The sequence below is a fragment of the Podarcis bocagei genome, assembly GCF_964188305.1.
Source record: "Podarcis bocagei genome assembly, chromosome: 4".
Taxonomy (NCBI): domain Eukaryota; kingdom Metazoa; phylum Chordata; class Lepidosauria; order Squamata; family Lacertidae; genus Podarcis; species Podarcis bocagei.
The window spans coordinates 31,695,001-31,714,565 of record NC_138128.1 but is presented as its reverse complement, the minus strand read 5'-3'; the positions used below and the strand labels follow the sequence as shown (position 1 = coordinate 31,714,565).

General features: G+C 45.6%; 1 protein-coding gene across 3 annotated transcripts; it reads right to left on the bottom strand.

Moving 5' to 3' along the window:
• Window positions 1–961: 961 nt before the first annotated feature.
• Window positions 962–17,492, bottom strand: FAM124B (family with sequence similarity 124 member B). 3 transcript variants are annotated; one of them, XM_081192663.1, is made up of 5 exons: window positions 17,361–17,432; window positions 12,438–12,472; window positions 8,903–9,220; window positions 7,106–7,848; window positions 962–3,425 (listed from the first exon to the last, which is right to left on the bottom strand). In XM_081192663.1, exons 4-5 carry the CDS (start codon window positions 7,835–7,837, stop codon window positions 2,769–2,771), a joined length of 1,389 nt encoding a protein of 462 aa, XP_081048789.1. In that variant the 5' UTR covers window positions 7,838–7,848; window positions 8,903–9,220; window positions 12,438–12,472; window positions 17,361–17,432; the 3' UTR covers window positions 962–2,768. The 3 variants fall into 3 exon arrangements, with proteins under 3 accessions (XP_081048789.1, XP_081048788.1, XP_081048787.1); XM_081192662.1 differs by lacking the exon at window positions 8,903–9,220 and having other exon boundaries at window positions 17,361–17,492; XM_081192661.1 differs by lacking the exons at window positions 8,903–9,220; window positions 12,438–12,472; window positions 17,361–17,432 and adding an exon at window positions 12,036–12,414.
• Between the last annotated feature and the right edge of the window lie 2,073 nt (window positions 17,493–19,565).

Sequence of the window (19,565 nt, the reverse complement as noted above, 5' to 3'; positions counted from 1 at the left end):
GAGGTCCATGGGTTATTTGCCCATAGTGTGACTAACACTGAGCTATATGGACCAGTGGCCTGACTTGGAATGCAACAGGTGTTCCTTATGACAATATTAGCACAATATTGCCTGCTATTTGGGGACCTTATGTCCAAATGGGGACCTTATGACCAAATGTGAATTGAAGCAGGAAATCACAAGTGCACTGTTCACAGAGCACACACTGAGAAATGGGAGTGCATTATTGCTTAATGCCTACACAACCTTATAAAGGAAGAGAGAATTGAACTGAGCACATCTGATATCCCATCACCTGGTGACTCTGAGCTGAATTGAGCGGAATGGCCTCAATTAAAAAAAATTATGGGCTCAACTCATGAGAGGTGATATGAAATCTGTGTTGATGGTGCATGATCTATATTGCATCTTTCATATATCCAGGGCATTACTTGGTGTTACCATTACATTGCCACTATCCAGGGATGAGCCTGCATGCATGGATCATTCTCTCTGTTTCTCCTCTAGTACTGCACCTGAAGCTACTTTGCAGATTTCCCCTTTGCTGAAGTGTGGACAAACTCAGGAATAGCTGGGAAGGAGTGTGGCCTTCAGGGCCACTTCATAAACGTATTTGACTGTCTGCAAGCTTCCTTGAAACTTGCAACCCTTGGGTTGACAGATTCCATGGGCACCTTCATAAGTAAAACAAACGGCCCTTCTCACATTTAAAACTCTCGTCACTGCCTTCATAATCTCTTCAGCTCTCCCCCTTCCTAAGGTAACTTTCACCTCAGAACTCTGCAGTTTCCCTCAGGCATACAGAGTAAGGCATTGAAGATTTCCAAGTGGGGGCACTCGTTGGTTTAACTTACGTCTTGTTAAGAGACTCTGGTTTCAACAATGTTCTAATTGGAGGTTGTGGGGAAGAGTATAGAAGTGAAAAGAGCAGAAGATGACATGTTTGAAAATATAGGTCCTATTTTGTAAGTATAAATGATGCTTTTATTTCTGGAATAGGCCCTTTCCTCACCCATAAGAATGCTGCAGGCTGAACCGTACATTTCATAGGAGGAGACAGCAGTACATGACAACAATGCATTATTATTTTTTAATGTGGCACAGCTGGGGAACGCTATGAAAACAATGCCAAGAATTATTGCATAATTAGACAGAGAAAAACACATTTGCTCAGGTCGCTGCTGTAAGCAAGCTGCCTGGCACTAAGGCCGAATCGTGGCTCAGTCCAGGCTCAGTATCACCTACCCAGCTGGCAGCAGCTTGTTAACATTTCGGACAGACCTCCTTCCTCAGTCACGCTGTCGAGGTCTCCAAAGCCACCAGCTGTTTATAAACAGCCAACGCTGGTACCTACCCAAAGGGTTGGGTGTGCAAATCCCTACCCCAGCCAGGCAGATCCAACATAACCTACCCATACATGTCATGATTTTCTACACACTCATATACTGGCATATCTTAATGTTCCTGAGGCAAGGCTTAACTTCCACAGAGCATATCTCATTCAACTCCTCCTCTGACACACATGCTGGAAATGTGATAGGGTCAAAGCACATTCAAGGAGACTGGTATCCGTTTCCCTGTGCTCTAGATCTGGCTATAAAGTATAATTAGTGAAGCCAGAAAAAGTAGAAGCAAACCTTTGGCTCAGCCAGGATTCATTCAGTAGCTGGAGTAATATCATAGAGTGACATTGTGTTTCCTAGCGTTCACGGGGGAACCAAAAAGATGACACGGGATATATACTCCAAGAGATAAGCAGCAGAGCAGTTTTGAACAGCTTGTGTAAGTAAGGGGCAATGGGGAGGGGAGAGAGGAAACAGGGGCAGCCCCATCAAGAGGAACAGCCCAAACTCAGACCAGTGAGTTATTCTATCTCTAGTCACCATGCAATGCCAGAATCAGCTATAGGACACTGCCAAGTATAATAAAAACAAAGAGATCTCCTAGAAAGAAGCCCCATACAATCAGATTTTAACAGGGACTAAGCACACACAAGGGAAAAGGGATTTCACAAGCTAGGCCACTTAAATCTGTTACCCAGCAATCCTAGCTCTAAAGCCAAAGCGTTCAGTTCACATTGTGTGACATGAAATTTATATACTTCGCAACCTACCAAACACGTAAAATTCATACGTTAGCAAACTGCAGCGTCATGATGATTGGAAGGCTCCTAGCGCAAAGTCATAATCACAAAGTGTGCTGGTCCCTCACAGAGAGGAGCCAAATGCAAACTATGGGAATAGAGCCGTTCAGCTCCCCAGAGACTCTTAAATGAGATGCTGTTGTATGAATTCAGATCTCTGGTCACATGAGTGCGAAGTTCTTCTGCATAGCTAAGCGCATCTCTCTAGAATGTGGAAATATTGTGCCACCAACTGGTGGCAGCACAGGGATGCTGAAAGCTCATAGAAGCAGAACAGGTTCATCTCTCCCAGGTTGCTAATGAATTCTAGTGAGCTTGTGGAGGACTGAAATGAATGGCTTGTTTCAATCTATTGCACAGTATTCCTCCAGTGTGTGAAATATCTCTCAAAGTCCTCTTCTTCTTTTTAAACTCCTAGCATTAGTCACTAGTCCATAGCCTTATTTGCTCTCTTGCAAACTACGTTTAGCCTTTCTTTTTTAACACTAACATAAAAGGTAGTATAGGCAGCTGGGGTATCTACACAAGGACAGAGTCGTTGTGCAGCATACAGATAGTTCTTTAGTGTTATTTCAGAAATAAGGCACTTAAAATAAAATCTAGAACAAGATTTATACTTAAAAAGTCATATAAAGAATTCTTCTTCCTCATCCTTTCCATTTCCACGGCTTGTTTTGGATGCTCCCAAGGGAAAACCTGATGATACCTGTCCTGATCCTTTATTCCTCTTGGCAATATGTGAGGACAACAGATTGTTTCTGCCCTCAGAGTGCAAGCTGACCGTGGAGCGTGATCCTGTTAACAAACAGCAGGATGCCTGAGACTGAAGAAGCGCTTTGTGTATGTCTTGTGAAAATCTATTTAGTGGCGAATCACTGCATTCGGAAAGGATCACTTTGTTGCCTGTGTCAACATTAGTCTCCTCCTCCCTTTGAGGAGGCCAGAGTTCATGACTGGAATGTCTCAATTTAGTGGCCAAGTTCGTTTGAGAAGGGCCTAAGCCCTGCAGAGAAGAACCTGCTGGTCTATATGACTGGGATGAAGAGCAAAAGTTGCTTGGCGAGTGACTGCAAACACTTCCCGGAGCATATGCAACTTCTCGTGAGGATTTGCTTTTATTCTTCATAGCTCGAACTGTCCGGTTTTTGGGCTGTACTGCAATTTTTCTTATGGCCAGTGGAGATGGACTGGAGGGGTAGTGAAGGGGCCCTTCCTCGTGTTCATGGCTGTGCCAGCTGGAAGAGGAGTCTTGATTCCCAGTGTGCTTTGAGTTGCCTTGAACCTATAAAACAAAAAAATGAGGTTAAGCATCATCCGTCAGGTGATCAAGTCTCCACCTGCCCCTGTGGAACCATCATGCACAAATCAATAGTTAAAGAGGCTTCTACCAAGAACTTTAAAATCATATCCCTTTCATGAAGGACAAAAACTCATGGAAGAAGGTGGCGTAAAGTGACGTATTATGTATGTTTGTATTTTTCTTATGAAACTGGCATAGTTAGTTTTTAGATTCAATACAATGCTGCTGTTACAAAATGTGATGTTATGAAACAGCATTATATTTGGTTTTTCAATGAACTTTAAGGTCTATTAATCCAAACATATACATGCGAGAGCATACAAACACAAACTATCATTAGGACACCACTTGAAAACAGTATTCAGTGAGGGCCATGCTTTCCAATGCTTTAAATCCTTTTGGTGAAAGCATTTCTTGCCCTTATTGCAATCTTTATTAATCCATCAGGAATATATTTTGACTTAACTCCCCCCCCCCAAAAAAAAAACAATATTATTCTCTGAATGGACAGAGGAAAAAATGGAAGGCAACACACAGATTTGAACAATTCCACGCCACAGCTGAGTGATGGACCCAGGTTCATATTCAGTGTTATTATTGGCATACCTACATGGCAGATTCATGCTCGATAAACTTAGCACCTTAACTAGAATCACAAAAAATTCTCTTGAGCCTCTCACCTAGTTGATTCACCAACTTGGTCATCTCTGGATTTCAAATGGCAGCTATTTTTGTAAAGCTGAAGTATTTCATACTTCAGAATCTGATTCTCAAGGTTGACCTGCCTAACGGGTCCCAAAGATCCTTAGACTTTGTGCTGAGGCCCTTGCTCAGAATATGCTTACCCCCATTTCATCATCAGATTGCTTTCTATGTGAATATACAATTTCTCTATGTTCTCTCTTCCTTCCTTTGTCTTCTCTTGGCTCACCAATAGAATGAACAGCCCCAGACTCTTCCCTCTTCCTTCCTCTGGTTCCTCAGCCCTTGTTGGGGTTGAAGACAATCTCTTTCCTTTATTTCCTTCTTCTGCAGTCTATAACTCTTTCCTCCTCCTTCGTAAAGTCTTTCCTTTGAACTGGTGTCTGCTTTCCCACTCCTGAGTATCCTCCCCATTGAGACCTGCCTCTAAAGTCTCCAGATACAGCATTGTACCCAGCAGTTGTCCAGAGGTCGTGGCGTCCTAAGAGTGCTGCCCTCATGCACCTGCACTTCCAGTTGAGATGTCTCCTTGTCATACTAGACTGGTTGAGGCATTTCATGGAAGCAGCATTTGCCAGATATGCCCTGCTCACAGTGAGATGCTTTTGTTGAGCTGCAGGACACAACAAACCATAGCCACGAGGTGGCAGCCCATGAGTGATACTTATGGCTCTGATGCATTACTTTAACACTGGATGTAAATGTAAACCAAAGCGTTTTGTGTTATGAAAGCAGTTGGAACAGGGTGGTCCTCCAGATGATGCTGGACTCCCAAATGCCATCAGTCTCCCCCAATCAAGCATGGCCAATAGTCAGGGATTATGGGAGTTGTAGTCCAACATACAGACGGCCACAAACTCCCAGCACCTGACTTTAAAAGTCTTTTTATGAATATATATTGGTATGAGATGAAACACACGACACCAGTAAGATATACCAACCATGTACAAAGACCAAGAAAAACAAGAAAAAAGAGAGTGTGTGTGTGTTCCTGTTACTGCACCCAAACTACAAAACTCCCTAATGCATTGGAGTTGGTCCATGCAGTTAAGTTCACAAACATTTTTCACATATAGCTATAACAGTGATTTGTGGCATTTTCTTAAAGTGTGTTTTGTAATGCAGTGGTACCTCAGGTTACATAAGCTTCAGGTTGCAGACTCTGCTAACCCAGAAATAGTGCTTCAGGTTAAGAACATTGCTTCAGGATGAGAACAGAAATCATGCTCTGGTGGTGCGGCGGCAGCAAAAGTGGTGCTTCAGGTTAAGAACAGTTTCAGGTTAAGAACAGCTCTACCTCTCTTTTAAATCAGAACCAGTGAAGGCGGTGAAGGTCCTGTGTGAGTGTCTGGAGGCGGTTGGAGGATGGATGGCGGCTAACAGATTGAGGTTGAATCCTGACAAGACAGAAGTACTGTTTTTGGGGGACAGGAGGCGGGCAGGTGTGGAGGATTCCCTGGTCCTGAATGGGGTAACTGTGCCCCTGAAGGACCAGGTGCGCAGCCTGGGAGTCTTTTTGGACTCACGGCTGTCCATGGAGGCACAGGTCAAATCTGTGTCCAGGGCAGCTGTTTACCAGCTCCATCTGGTACGTAGGCTGAGACCCTATCTGCCTGCGGACTGTCTCGCCAGAGTGGTGCATGCTCTGGTTATCTCCCGCTTGGACTACTGCAATGCGCTCTACGTGGGGCTACCTTTGAAGGTGACGCGGAAACTACAACTAATCCAGAATGCGGCAGCTAGACTGGTGACTGGGAGCGGCCGCCGAGACCATATAACACCGGTCTTGAAAGACCTGCATTGGCTCCCAGTACGTTTCCGAGCACAATTCAAAGTGTTGGTGCTGACCTTTAAAGCCCTAAACGGCCTCGGTCCAGTATACCTGAAGGAGCGTCTCCACCCCCATCAGTCTGCCCGGACGCTGAGGTCCAGCGCCGAGGGCCTTCTGGCGGTTCCCTCACTGCGAGAAGCAAAGCTACAGGGAACCAGGCAGAGGGCCTTCTCGGTAGTGGCGCCCGCCCTGTGGAACACCCTTCCAGCAGATGTCAAAGCGATAAACAACTATCTGACATTCAGGAGACATCTCAAGGCAGCCCTGTTCAGGGAAGTTTTTAACGTGTGACATTTTACTGTATTTTTGGTTTTTATGGAAGCCGCCCAGAGTGGCTGGGGAGGCCCAGCCAGATGGGCGGGGTATAAATAATAAATTATTATTATTATTATTATTATAACGGACCTCCGGAACAAATTAAGTACTTAACCCAAGGTACCACTGTACACCCCCTCCCTGGGAGACTTATTTTTTCAAAATAGTAACTGACTTGCCGACAAGCATGCTGAAGTCCAGACACTCCTCAGAAGAATTTTACCATGTTATTTCTCTTTTAATGGCTAAGGGCAAAGCAAGTATGAGGAATTTTAATTCCTATTGGACTTCCGCGATACGCTTCCCAGTTTCGTTGGAGTAAAAACCGTCGTTTTAACGTTGTGACTCAGGATGAAGGCAGGAGAGAAATCCCAACATAAATATTCAGCTTTAACTGGGGTACAGGAACATGGGCATCCCCGTTTTTAAAAGAAATAAACGCAAAAAGGGGAAAAGGGTTATGAATAAATTCAGACAGCATTACGATCATAATTCAAGAAACCCTCAACAAGCAGTCTAACAGTGTCTGCTGCTGTGTTAATGCAATATCCAATGGAGTAAAGAGAGGTTCATTGGCGGTACATAGGGATCTGCCTTATTCTGAGTCAAGACCTTTGGTCCATTTAGCTCAGTATGGTCTATATCAACTGGCAGTGGGTCTCTAGGGTTTCAGACAGAATTATTTTCCAGCCCTACATGGAGATGCTGGGAATTGAACCGGGGACCTTCTGCATGCAAAGCGAATGCTCTGCCCACTGAGCTACGGCCATTCCCCCTTGCAGATTGTGCCCACCATTTATAAACCAAGCAATACCTGAAACAGGATCTTGTTCCCTTCGTAGTCTTCGGTTTGCCACCTAGTGCTGCTAATAGGAATGCAGGGATTAGGCAGAAGCGGCACCAGCTGTCCGATTTCATGCACCTTGAACTGCAACACCGAAGACTCCTTCGAGTCAACGCATATTCCCAGAGGCAGCTGCTTCAAGCAGAGCTGGACCGCAATGCTCTCCGTCACATACAGTACAAAGGCACAGAAGCTGCTTTTCTGCACGGTCGCTTCCTTCTGCAGGATCGTCTCGTAGAGCCTCACTGCATCGACGTAGTTATCAAAGCTACAGTAGAGCGTGACACGCAGGATTTCCGTGCCGTAATGAACCTGCCTCAGTCCCCACACGGGCATGTGCTCGTCCAGCCCGTAGAAGTCCTGGTCGTCAAGGGCGTGGGAGGACAGCTTCCTGCTGGCAATCTCCAGGTGGACTCTCTGCCACGGCGGCCGCTGGAAAAAGTCGTGGACTTGGAAAATCCGCTCTTCCCCCAAGTCCTCATGCAGGAAAAGCAGGACAGATGTCCCAGGGAACCTGGAGCTCCTCTGGCGGTACGTCTCATAATACTTAATGGGAGAAGTGCGTTCTGACACAAGGAAGAGACGCACGTCCAGGCAGATCCATTCTTGAAGCTGATTGAGGGCTTGCTGCAAGGGCAACGCGTGTCCACATTTGGCAAGCAAGTGCACAGTCATCACCAATGAGTCTGTCCTTCCATCCATTGTATAGTGACCTTGAAAATACAAGGAATAACACAAGCGCTGTCTCAGTGCCTACAGATTAAGGGATACCACACACAGCAGCAAACACAAAAGAACAACAATTAAACTCTGCACTTCCCAACCAATTCCCACTTAATCTCCTCTATATGCTCTGCAAACTTCAGAATGGCACTAACACAATAGATTAATCTTCTTTTTATTACCTGCACATTGGATGTTAGAAATGTGATGATAAGACAAGGGTGGGGGAAATTGCGCATCTCCTAGCTCCCAAGCCAGAGCTCTGTACTTAGGATGACTATCTCATGTTTGCAAATCCAGACCAGATTTTCTGTCATGGCAAGATATTACACAACCCGTGTAAGCCACCATCTCTGTGCAAATGCAAGGTGATGCTAATGTTTTCAAAGGCTCAGTGCTGTTTTCTTCTTCAAATCTCTATGCTGTGTGTGGTTTTTTTTATACAAAGCTAGCACTCTTCCTGAGACAACACCCTTCTGTCTGTCCTGTGCTGATAAACCTTAAAAAAAAAAAAAAAACGGCAAAAAAGACATAGGACAACTGAAGAGAATCCAATGTGGATGCTGCAGATAACAGATGTCTATCTCCCAAGAAGCAATTTCAAGAGAGACAAGACTTCAGGGAAACGGTTTCTAAATGCTGCCTTTATGCATGGCTATTGCACATGCTGCCATCTGGCTCTGCACCAATTATTCCAGAGGCCTCATTTCCTCACAGCAATCTCAAAGCAAAGTGTGAGTGTATATGCGTGTGTCAGAGGGAGTTTCCTAGAAATGTAAGCTGTTTGTTTGTTGCCTACCAATGTCATGGATTTGAGATCAATCCTGAAAGTGTAAAACACCTTTGCTTCAATCCTTTAGAGCAGCCTCCCCCCCAACCTGGTGCCTTCCAACAGTTTTAGACTACAACTCCCATCAGCCTCAGCTGGGTAGGAGTTGTAGTCCAAAATATATTGAAGGCATCAGGTTGGACGTGGCTGATTTAAAGCATTCTCCACCTCTTCTCCAAGGACTTCTTACACACACACATTATTTTCACAACTACCCTGTGAGGTAGGGAGAGAAGGAATGTAACTGGCTCAAGGTCACCCAGCAAGCTTCATAGCTGAGCGGAGATTTGAACCAGGCTCTCCTCAGTCTTAAGCCGTGATTTCTGCCAGCTACAGCCCTAGCCATGAAGGAGTAGATTTCCATGTAGCTATGTTAACATTTAAATGATTCAGTGGGATGGTCAGGGCCAGTTAAGTGACGTCTAACTACAGAATGAGCAGCCCTGGGGAGCTCCAATCCCAGGGGAAAGATTCATGTGATTTCCCCAGGTTGGAAATCTGTGGCTGCTTTCTGAAATGATTCTGGTCCCCATCTGTAAAATAGGTACAGTAGTGTCATGCAAATTAGAAGTGTCACGTGCAAACTAGAACAGCTATATTGCAAACTACGTTTTGTTTAAAGAAGGCAAGAATAAAAGTGATAGAATCATTGTTTCCCAGTCTGGGGATGTCCTAGATGCACTTAAAGCAAACGTGAAATGCTAGCAAATCCCATTCCCAAGTCATTGCAAAAGGCAAACAAAAGATGGCCCCGCTTGCAGTGTTGCTTAGATACAACATGCTTAAAACTATCTTTCTGGGGAGCTCCTAAAGCAAAATGGCAGGAGAGGGGTAGAGATCACACAATACAACAATTATCCCATTATCAGTAATTACCACCTGCTTCCTGTTTTCCTGTACAACCTTCCTGTGGGGGAATATGCTAATATTCTATCTTACTGAAAACCCTAATTTTCCTAAATGTGAATGCAGCAAAGCAACTTGCCCTGTTTCCCTAGCTATTACTCAGATGGGTTTCGCCAACAATACCCCACCCTTTGGCGTACGCAGCTGTATTCTTCTCTCTCCACCCCAACCCCCTTGCCCTCCTTTTTTTTGTTTTGCTTTCTTCTTTGTGTGAAGATTTTGTGACACCCACACTGAGCTGGGGGAAAAGGGGGAGTGCATATTTTAAAAGCTGTTTTTGAGGTAAGAAGGGCCATAGCCCAAGGTTTAAATCACATGGTTTTGCACACAAGAGATTCAATTCCAGGCATCTCTTGTTAAAAACATGGCAGCATTGGGACTGGGAAGTACCTGTGCCTGTCAGGATAAGAAATGTAAGGCTAATGAGCTTGAGTCACAACATAGCTCACTATTCTCTATCTTGATGTATTTTTTAAAAAATTACCATATTGCTCTTTAAGCTTAAAGTATCTGCGAGTCCAAAGTAATTTTTCTGGACAAAGCCCGCATGATCAATATCCCAATCAACGTAGTCACTGACTACTTCCATTGACAGGAGAGGAGCTGGAGAGAAGAAACAGTACCTATTATAACTTTCACCAATTCCGTATCACTACGTTTGCTTCGCTCATCTAATCTCCCAGTTACTTGCTTTAAGGAATGTGAACATACCTGATCCTCACCTTCCAGAATACTGTGTGATTGGAATGAAGTTTTCATTTAGATTTCGTATTTCTTCAAATGTCATTTCATCTAATGTTAGTCCTACTCAGAGGACACCCATTCAAAATAATTGACATGACTAACTTGGGTCTATTAATCTCAATAGGTCTACCATAAGAATAATTAAGTTCCATACAGTCCAATGTTCTCTGTGCAGGGGAGGAGGCAGGGGGTTGCTAATAGTCCTAGGCAGTGGTTTAAAATTACTAGCGACCTAAGCAAATTTTAATGATTGTTCTGTGTTGCTTTTAAAGGTCTTTGTATTGCTATATGCTGCCCTGATGTTCTGCAAGAGAGCCGTATATAAACACTTGGACAAATAAACACTTTAGGATAACCAATATAAAACACATATTTAAATATGAAATTTGCAGATGGCAAAAAGCCGCAGAATGCAAAAATGGGACAGAATTGACTTATGAATAAGTACACAAAATTGATATGCACCAGAAATAAACTGATCCATTCATCCCCGCTTGCTTTACAACGTGACGCTATGCACATTTACTCAGATGTAATTCCTACCATATTCAACAGGGCTTACTCCCAGATGAGTATGCACATGACTGCAGCCTCACAGAGCAATCCTAAAGCTCAATCCACCACCTTGGAACGGGTTAGGAAGCAGCAATTGTGTCCATTTTCTGGGATCCACCAATATGTATTCTAACTACACCTACCATAATTGAAGGTGGATGGAAACTGCCATCAATGAGATCCCCACTGGCAACAGAATAGGGATATTTCTGTGGCAGGGAGGGACGGAGCCGAGCTGACTGAAGACCCACTGTGACCCAAGTTCAGCAAGTTCATCTACCAGTGATGGGCTTGAACTGGCTCTTTCTGCAAAATGGGGAAGAAACCACCCACCCCTACCTTGCAGCCTGACTGGCTTTCACAGCAGGGCTTTGAATGCAGCTGTGGTGTCACCTCTCCTGGACGGGAGCCAGGATCGCTCCCTTGTACAATTAAGATGGATTACAATATTGAGCACACCAAACAGGTAATGCAATACTTTTTAGGAGGTGCAATTTAATTTTTACAAAGCCCCTTTGAGCTAACACTATTTGGCTTGTGTTAATAGTTTCATCCTTTCTATTCGAAAATAAAAAGTTTAAACTCTTAATAAAAGTTTGTGGCTTTCTCCACTTTAGAGTAGAAAGATAAAGGCTATCTTTATGGGAGCAGCAGGCATGCATACGCACATCCCTCTGGCCTTCTGGTCGTAAACAGCTCATGCTTTGTCCTCACATGAAACACACCCATGACAGCTTTTCTAATTGGTAATTTATACTGCAGCTGGCATGACATTGTTCCTTCCGCCTCTCTCGGCGGCTGTTTGAGCTGTTCATGGAGCCTCAAAAAGCTGGTCCCTTTTCAAATTCTAACCCTGGCAAAAAAGAAAGAAAATCAGAATGAAAGAGAGAGAACCAAGTAAATTTCACTGGGATGGTAAACACAATAGCTTGGAGTAGCTTTCCCAAAGGATGAAACTTCTCAAAGTATGAAGCTTGACTGCGCCTGCCTATGTGGACAATTCCAAGCCCAATGCTATCTCAAACCAAGGCCATTTGGAATTCCTGGGGTGTCTCCCTAAGGTCAATAGAAAAATATATTCCTATTGTATGGATATAATATAAAGTATATTTGAAATGGGCAGAGCACTCCAAACTGCCTTACATTGGGTTGTGGGGAGCTTGGAATGAGTGGGGGCATCTCTCCTCTTGGCACCAGGTTGACTTGCTGATGCGTATGTACTAATATATGTCCATCGAGAAGGAAGCAATGCTAATTCATACCAGTCTGAGTCATTTGGAGTTCTTAGCATTTTCAATAAGAATTGCACTCGGGGATGATGTGTGGTACCAGATCCCATAAAGCAGAAAACCTTATCAGTATTCAGACAGCTGCTAGAATTACATTTGGACCAATATAAGGCTTTTATACTTTGCAGACTGCAAGGAGAATGGAAAGAACCCAACCAACTAAAGTTTCTGGGCTAGTTTTCAGGACTTGGGCATCTAATCTCTAGCATCCCTTCCTTAATCAAAGCATATATACTGCAAGGGAAGGATTACTTACTTGTGGCAAATGCTGTCAATCCACTGCATTGGAACCTGAAAAAAGAGAAGTTATTGGTACATTGGTACATATGGGGTACATTGGATAATCTAGTCCAGCCATATTGATTTTACTTAACATGGGTGCTTTCAAATGGCACTGTTCCTTTATGGTGAGATTGCCAACTGATGCTAGGACTGCTTTAAGCAAGTCATATGGGCCAGGTACACATTACAGTTAGGCTGGGCGGGGAGCATAGTTCAGTCACTGTTCCCAGGGAGGTGGGGAAATCTTCCTGCGGAGTGCTGCTGGGAAGGGAAGAGTTAGCCCAGCTGTTGGAGGTGCCTTGAGCTACTCTAGATCAGAGTTTCCCAAACAGCTGTTTGTGGACTACAATTCCTATCATCCCTTACCACTGGTCCTGCTAGCTAGGGATGATGGGAGTTGTAGTCCAAAAACAGCTGGAGACCCAAGTTTGGGAAACTGCTTTAGGTGAAGCTCAGCCCAGGACTACTATGCGTATTGATCTGTATCAATGACTAAATTACTTATTTTGTAAAATTTATACACCACTTGATTGTGTAAAACAACAACAAAAACCCCAGTTTACCAAAAGATGAAACAGCGAAATCAAGAAAAAATTGCAAAGTACTTTGAAACATACAAAAGTTAACACACTAAAACAGATTAATTTACTTCAACTTTCAAAGTCCCTTCCAAAAATTCTGTGATTCTAACACTTAAAACTTTATCCACCGCCAAACAGACAAAGCCAATATGCCAAGAGCCTACTGTCACTGTGTAGCCTGCCCCATCCATGCAAGCCCCCTGGCCTGTACCCTCTTAACATACCGGTACTTTCTTGCACACAGAAAAACGTGCAAGAGAGTCAGTAGTTATCTCATAAGGATTACTGTCTTCCCTGACTCTTGCCACCTGCCAAAATTCTATGCTTCAAAATCTCTGTGAACAACAACCAAAAAACAAGAACACAAAGCTGTGAGAGCTTTGGGTAGTACCCCAGTTTTGTGCTGTTATGGTAGAGGGGTTCACACTTTTCATATTCCTGAGCAGAGGCTGGTTCTTTGTATCAGGGATGGACACAAGGGAGATGGCAGTCCACAGCAAACACCAAATGCCTGTGGGGTTCTTGTAAAGAATGATGGTCTTTGTTAAACATGGTACAAGCTAGCATGGTAGTTATGTTTTTAAGCAAGAGTAGATACTCCAATTTAGTTAGATCAGTTACATCTCAACCGTTCAAATATCCAAAATAAGAAGCTTTAAAGGCAGATTTGCCTTTGCTTTAAAAGAGAAGTAAATTCAATGTTGATGATAGTTTGCACAGAAAACTGAGGACTTCTGATTTGTGACTCAGCTTCTAAAGATCACAGCAATGTTGCTACCTTACTCTCATCCTCCAGATCCCAACTCAAAACGCACTTCTTTGAGGCTGCTCGTTTAACCCCTTACTGTGCAACCCTACCCATGTCTACTCAGAAGTCCATTTAATGGAATTCACTGGGGCTTACTCCCAAGTAAATGGGATAAGGGATTGTACCATTAGTCTCTCCCCCCCCCCCCCAGTTGGGTATGAAGACTAATGGAGCAATCCTAAACACCTCTACTCAGAAGTGCCATTAATAATCACTTCAAGGTTAAGTGTGTATAAGATTCTGTTTTACATGAGTAACAAAATTTTCTTGCCTCTTTCCAACTTCTTGATCTAAATTAAGAGATTATAAGAGGCTTGGCAGGAGGTACTTATATTTTGCTTATGTTGCTTTTTAAAGTGCCACACACCCAGGTTGTGCTATGTTAATAATGATTTTATTTGTTCCCACAGATAGGTCACTTTTTACCATCACAATGCCAAAACAACTGATTAATAGCCATATAATCTCCCTTCTCTTTCCATCCTCCTTGCCCTTCATCACCTCATTTTCTTGGAGGCTGCAGAACTGTTCCCATAGCAGTTCTTAGGGAGCTGCAGGCAGGGAAGCCAGAGACCAAAGTTAAGCACAAGTCAAAAGGTCACATTTCTCAAATAACCTAGCCAAGAGGATGAATAAGGCCAAGCTACCCTGGTAACCTCTTGATATATTACTTCTTTGCAAAATGGGCTTTCGTTCTTACATTTTTACTTTTGCTTTTATGTACATCATTTTGTGAAGATTCTGTTTAAAAAACACACAACAGATTTAGCCGAATACAAATGTATGTGTGTATAAAAACTGATACTGCAAAGTTTCATCATATGGCCCTTTATCTGCTCCTCATTCAACAACAGAACAGCATGGCAAACCCACTTTGCACCAAACAGTAAGCGTAAGCAGTGAAGGACTAGTGCAGGGATCAGCAACCTTTTTCAGTCGTGAGCTAGTCCACCATCCCTCAGACCATGTGGTGGGCAGGACTATATTTTTTGGGGGGGAATATGAACGAATTCCTATGCCCCACAAATAACCCAGAGATGCATTTTAAATAAAAGGACACATTCTACTCATGTAAAAACATGCTGATTCCCGGGCCTTAAGCTGCCTACCCTGGACTAGTGGTTTCTTTGTAATAAGTACACATCCAGATTTTGGGAGAGTGAAGGATGTGTACATACTATAAGTGGAAGACAAACAGGCTTTTGGTGTATGTATGTGTGTGATGGGAAGAGAGAATAAACTGTTTATCTAGCAGTCGTTTGAAAAACCTTTTTGGGGACAGTACCAATAATGCCTGGTGCATTGTGTTGCAAGCTTAACAACACAATCCTACACGTTTATTTAAACTAGCCCCAATGAACTAACCCAATGGAACTTACTCAGAGGCTCCTATTCCAAAGTAAGCCTAATGCTACAGTCCTACACCAGTGTTTCCCAACCGGTGTTCCGCGGCACACTAGTGTGCCGTGAGACATCAGCTGGTGTGCCGTGGGAGGGAGGCGGGCGAGTCGGGCGGTGAGAGGCGGCGGCGGCGAGGATCCACGTCGAGCCGGGGGCGGCTCCGCGGTGGTGGTACCGAGCGGCGGGGCAGCGCGTGCAAAAGGGAGGAGCGCGAGACAGCGGAGGAGGAGGAGGCCGGCATGTCCGGGCAGCAGCAGCAACAACAGCAGCAGCAACTCCCGCTGCCGCCCCCTCCTCCGCCCGCTATCGCCGCCACCACCACAACAGCCGCCGCCGCCTCAGCTGCCGCCGTCCCTCAGTCCCTCGCTCTGCTGCCTCCTCCCCCCCCACCCCCAAAGCTTGGAGGTTCCCCGGCAAGGGGGAGGGGAAAAAATTAAAAACTTTCACTTTCGTGCGTCCCTCCCGGCGTGACGCTGCGCGCTGACGTCACGGGGCTGTAATGGTGGTGTGCCGCGAGATTTTTTTCATTAAACAGGTGTGCCGTTGCCCAAAAAAGGTTGGGAAACACTGTCCTACACACTCTTCTGGAAGCAAGTCTCCCTGGACTCGTACGGAACAAACATACAGAAGATTGCACTGCGCTTCTCCTTTAAAGAGGTGAAAGGAAAAGCGGAAGTTGTTATTTGCAGCTAAAACTTGATCAGCAAAGGACTCTTACAGACATTAGCTATGGGAATAAGGCTATCTGTAGATACTAGTCGTGACAGCATTATTATTATTATTATTATTATTATTATTATTATTATTAGCCCACTCTTCACCATAAGGTCTCTGAGTGGGTCACAACAATGTAAAAATACAGTATCATCCCTGTGTCAAAGACACCTTACTGGCCTCAACTAGAAGTTGATGGTTGATCCCATGCTGTGTTAGTCCAGCAAAGTTTCAGGAGTCTCTTGAAGACCTTTCTAGGCAGACAAGCTTTCGTCTAATTAAACATCTGCAGTCACTTCAATTATTCTTTGCATTGCTTTTAATGGTGTTCTGTACTCACCACCCTATTTTATGATATGAAAGCACAGAAATACTTCTATAAATACATGAACAGTAACCATTAGAATCAGTTAAAACCATTTACAATCCAAATAATATATGTTAAGAGCCCAGGCAGCCTGCCTCTGAATAACAGTCGTTGGAGGAAAACAGCAGAGGGAGGAGACTACAGACCTCATGCTCTTGTTTTCGGGGCACCCTAAAGGCATCGAGGTGGCTGCTTTGAAGGCGGAAAGGATGCCAGACTAGATAAGACCTTTGGTTTGAGGCAGCTTCTTCCACCCTACGCGTTTCTCAGCCCCATGAGATTACTTACACCAGCTGCCTTTGGCTGGTGAGAAGCGACCCACTGCCAGGTCACACAGCCTGATCGAAGGTGGATCACAACAGCAACAGCACTGCCAATGGGTTAAAGGTGGGTTCTGGGTCTGAAAAAGTTGGATTTTATTAATGGATTGATTAACTGACTGATTTTATATCTCGCTTAGCCCAGCCGACCTTTTCGCAGTACAGGACCCAAGGCAGCCTAAATTTAAACACGATTGACTAAAAAATACACAATAATTAAAAATAGGGGTGGGGACCAATTAAACAATGAATTCCATGAAAAACGACCCTGAAAAAAACTTTAAAAAACACTCATGCCACTTTTACAAGGTAAAATATTTAAAGCTGCATTTCTCTCCTGCTCCCAACTTCCATCCGGTGGATAAACAACCACCATAGCGCTCTTCAGCTCCCTGAGAGACTAGGAAGGGCCGGGCTGGAGGAGCCTGTATTTTAAGTTTTTGGCAAGCCTGGGCAACAAAGTTGGCAACGTGACCTTTGGGGTGGGGGGTTAAAGGAGTAGCCCCCCCCAACCGACGCCTATCGTTCCCGTTTCCTTGGGAAAAGCACCCCCTACCCATCCTCGCTGGAGAAAAGGCAGGAAAGGGACTCGAGATACAGGAAGGAGCAACGGCGGAGTCCGAAGAGACGCGCCGCAGCCTGGATACCAAACAACAAACGCTCGGGCCAGCGGCTCCAGCGCTTCCCCTGGCAGCCCCGCGCCTACCTGACAGAGCCAGCGCCCGGCTCCATGGTGCCTGCGCCGGGAAGGCGCCCCGGAGCCTCCTGCGCCTCCTCAGCCAAGCGCGCCTGCAGCCCATCCTGCAACAAGTGAGCCGGGACGCCGGCTTCGCCTCTGCCCAAGCCACGGCCCGCCCTCTCCGCGCGCCACTCGGAGGCGGGACCGCCGCGCTCCCCGCGCGCGCCCGCGCCGGGTTTTAGCAGCTGCTTGCAGGGGGGGGGGGACGACGCGGCTGCCTCAGGAGCGAAGCTGTACCCCCAGCCAGTCCCAAATCCCCTTTTACTTAAACAGGGAGGGGAAAGGGCCGCACGTAGGTCGCTGGGGGTTGTGGGACACCTGCGTGGCGCACCATGCGGCGCTAGGCCGAATCCTTGCCACAGGCTGGGGAACTTGAGTCAGGTCCTTTTGGGCCAAAGTTCCTGAGAACCACACGCCGGCGGTGGGCGGAGCAACCAAGGCACTGTTTACCCCCTCCTCTCTAACCCTGCAACTCCCCTGTTCTGCAGGCACTGCTATTCTGCAAGGATACCCAGACACGGATACAGTGGCGCACATATCATAGCAGGAGCAAGGAAGCATTTACAGCCAAAGGGCCTCCCAAGGGCCACATGCCAGTAAAAGGTAAATGCAAATCACCCCAGGATGGTTAAGTCCAGTCAAAGGTGACTATGGGGTGCGGTATTCATCTTACTTCAGGCTGAAGGAGCCGGCGTTTGTCCGCAGACAGCTTTCTGGGTCATGTGGCCAGCATGACTAAACTGCTTCTGGCGCAATGGGACACTGTGACAAATGCCGGAGTGCACGGAAACGCCATTTACCTTCCCACCGCAGTGGTACTTATTTATCTACTTGCACTGGGATGCTTTTGAACTGTTAGGTTGGCAGAAGCTGGGACAGAGCAATGGGAGCTCTCCTCATTCCAATTTGCAAGCGCAAGAGGCTCAGTGATTTAGACCATAGCGCCACCTGCACCCCTACACATGCCAGTAGTGGCGGGGGCCAAAGGCAAAAAAAAAGTGGATGACTTATAGAGAAGGATCTGTTCCAGCAACACAAGAATCACCTGCTTCCTGCCGCTCCACCGTTATACATCTAAGAAAGAAAGGGACATTGTCACATCTTGGCTGGTCAAAATCACTCAAGAAAGGTGTAGGACATAGCTTTTTTGAGATTTTTGATCTGAGGAGGAGGTATATTCTTGGGAGCACCCTAAGAATAATAATAATAATAATAAATTTTATTTATATCCCGCCCTCCCCAGCCGAAGCCGGGCTCAGGGCGGCTAACAACACTAAAATAGTGCCACATTATAAAAACATCATAAGAATTAATTAAAATCAAAATTGATGGCAACCATAAACTAAAGTATTGTAAAGATTGCCAAAGGAGGGAGTCAGGCTGTGCCCTAACCAAAGGCCTGGTGGAACAGCTCTGTCTTGCAGGCCCTGCGGAAAGATGTCAAGTCCCGCAGGGCCCTAGTCTCTTGTGACAGAGCGTTCCACCAGGTTGGAGCCGCAGCCGAAAAAGCCCTGGCTCTAGTTGAGGCCAGCCTAACCTCTCTGTGGCCTGGGACCTTCAAGTTGTTTTTATTTGAGGACCGTAAGTTCCTCCGTGGGACATACCAGGAGAGGCGGTCCCGTAGGTACGAGGGTCCTAGGCCGTATAGGGCTTTGAAGGTTAAAACCAGCACCTTAAACCTGATCCTGTACTCCACCGGGAGCCAGTGCAGCTGGTATAGCACCGGATGAATGTGATCCCGCAGCGAAGACCCCGTAAGGAGTCTCGCTGCGGCATTCTGCACCCGCTGGAGTTTCTGGGTCAGTCTCAAGGGCAGCCCCACGTAGAGCGAGTTACAATAATCCAGTCTGGAGGTGACCGTCGCATGGATCACAGTGGCTAGGTCAGGGCGAGAGAGGTAAGGAGCCAACTGCTTAGCTTGGCGGAGATGAAAAAATGCCGCCTTTGTTATAGCTGCAATCTGCGCCTCCATGGAGAGGGAGGTATCGAAGATTACACCCAAACTCTTAACGGACGGTGCTGGCACTAATTGCACCCCCGCAAGAGATGGGAGTTGCCCCCTCAATCCCATATCGTCCCGTCCCAGCCAGAGGACCTCTGTCTTCGAAGGATTTAACTTCAACCGGCTCCCACGTAACCATCCAGCCACAGCTTCCAAGCATCTGATCAGTG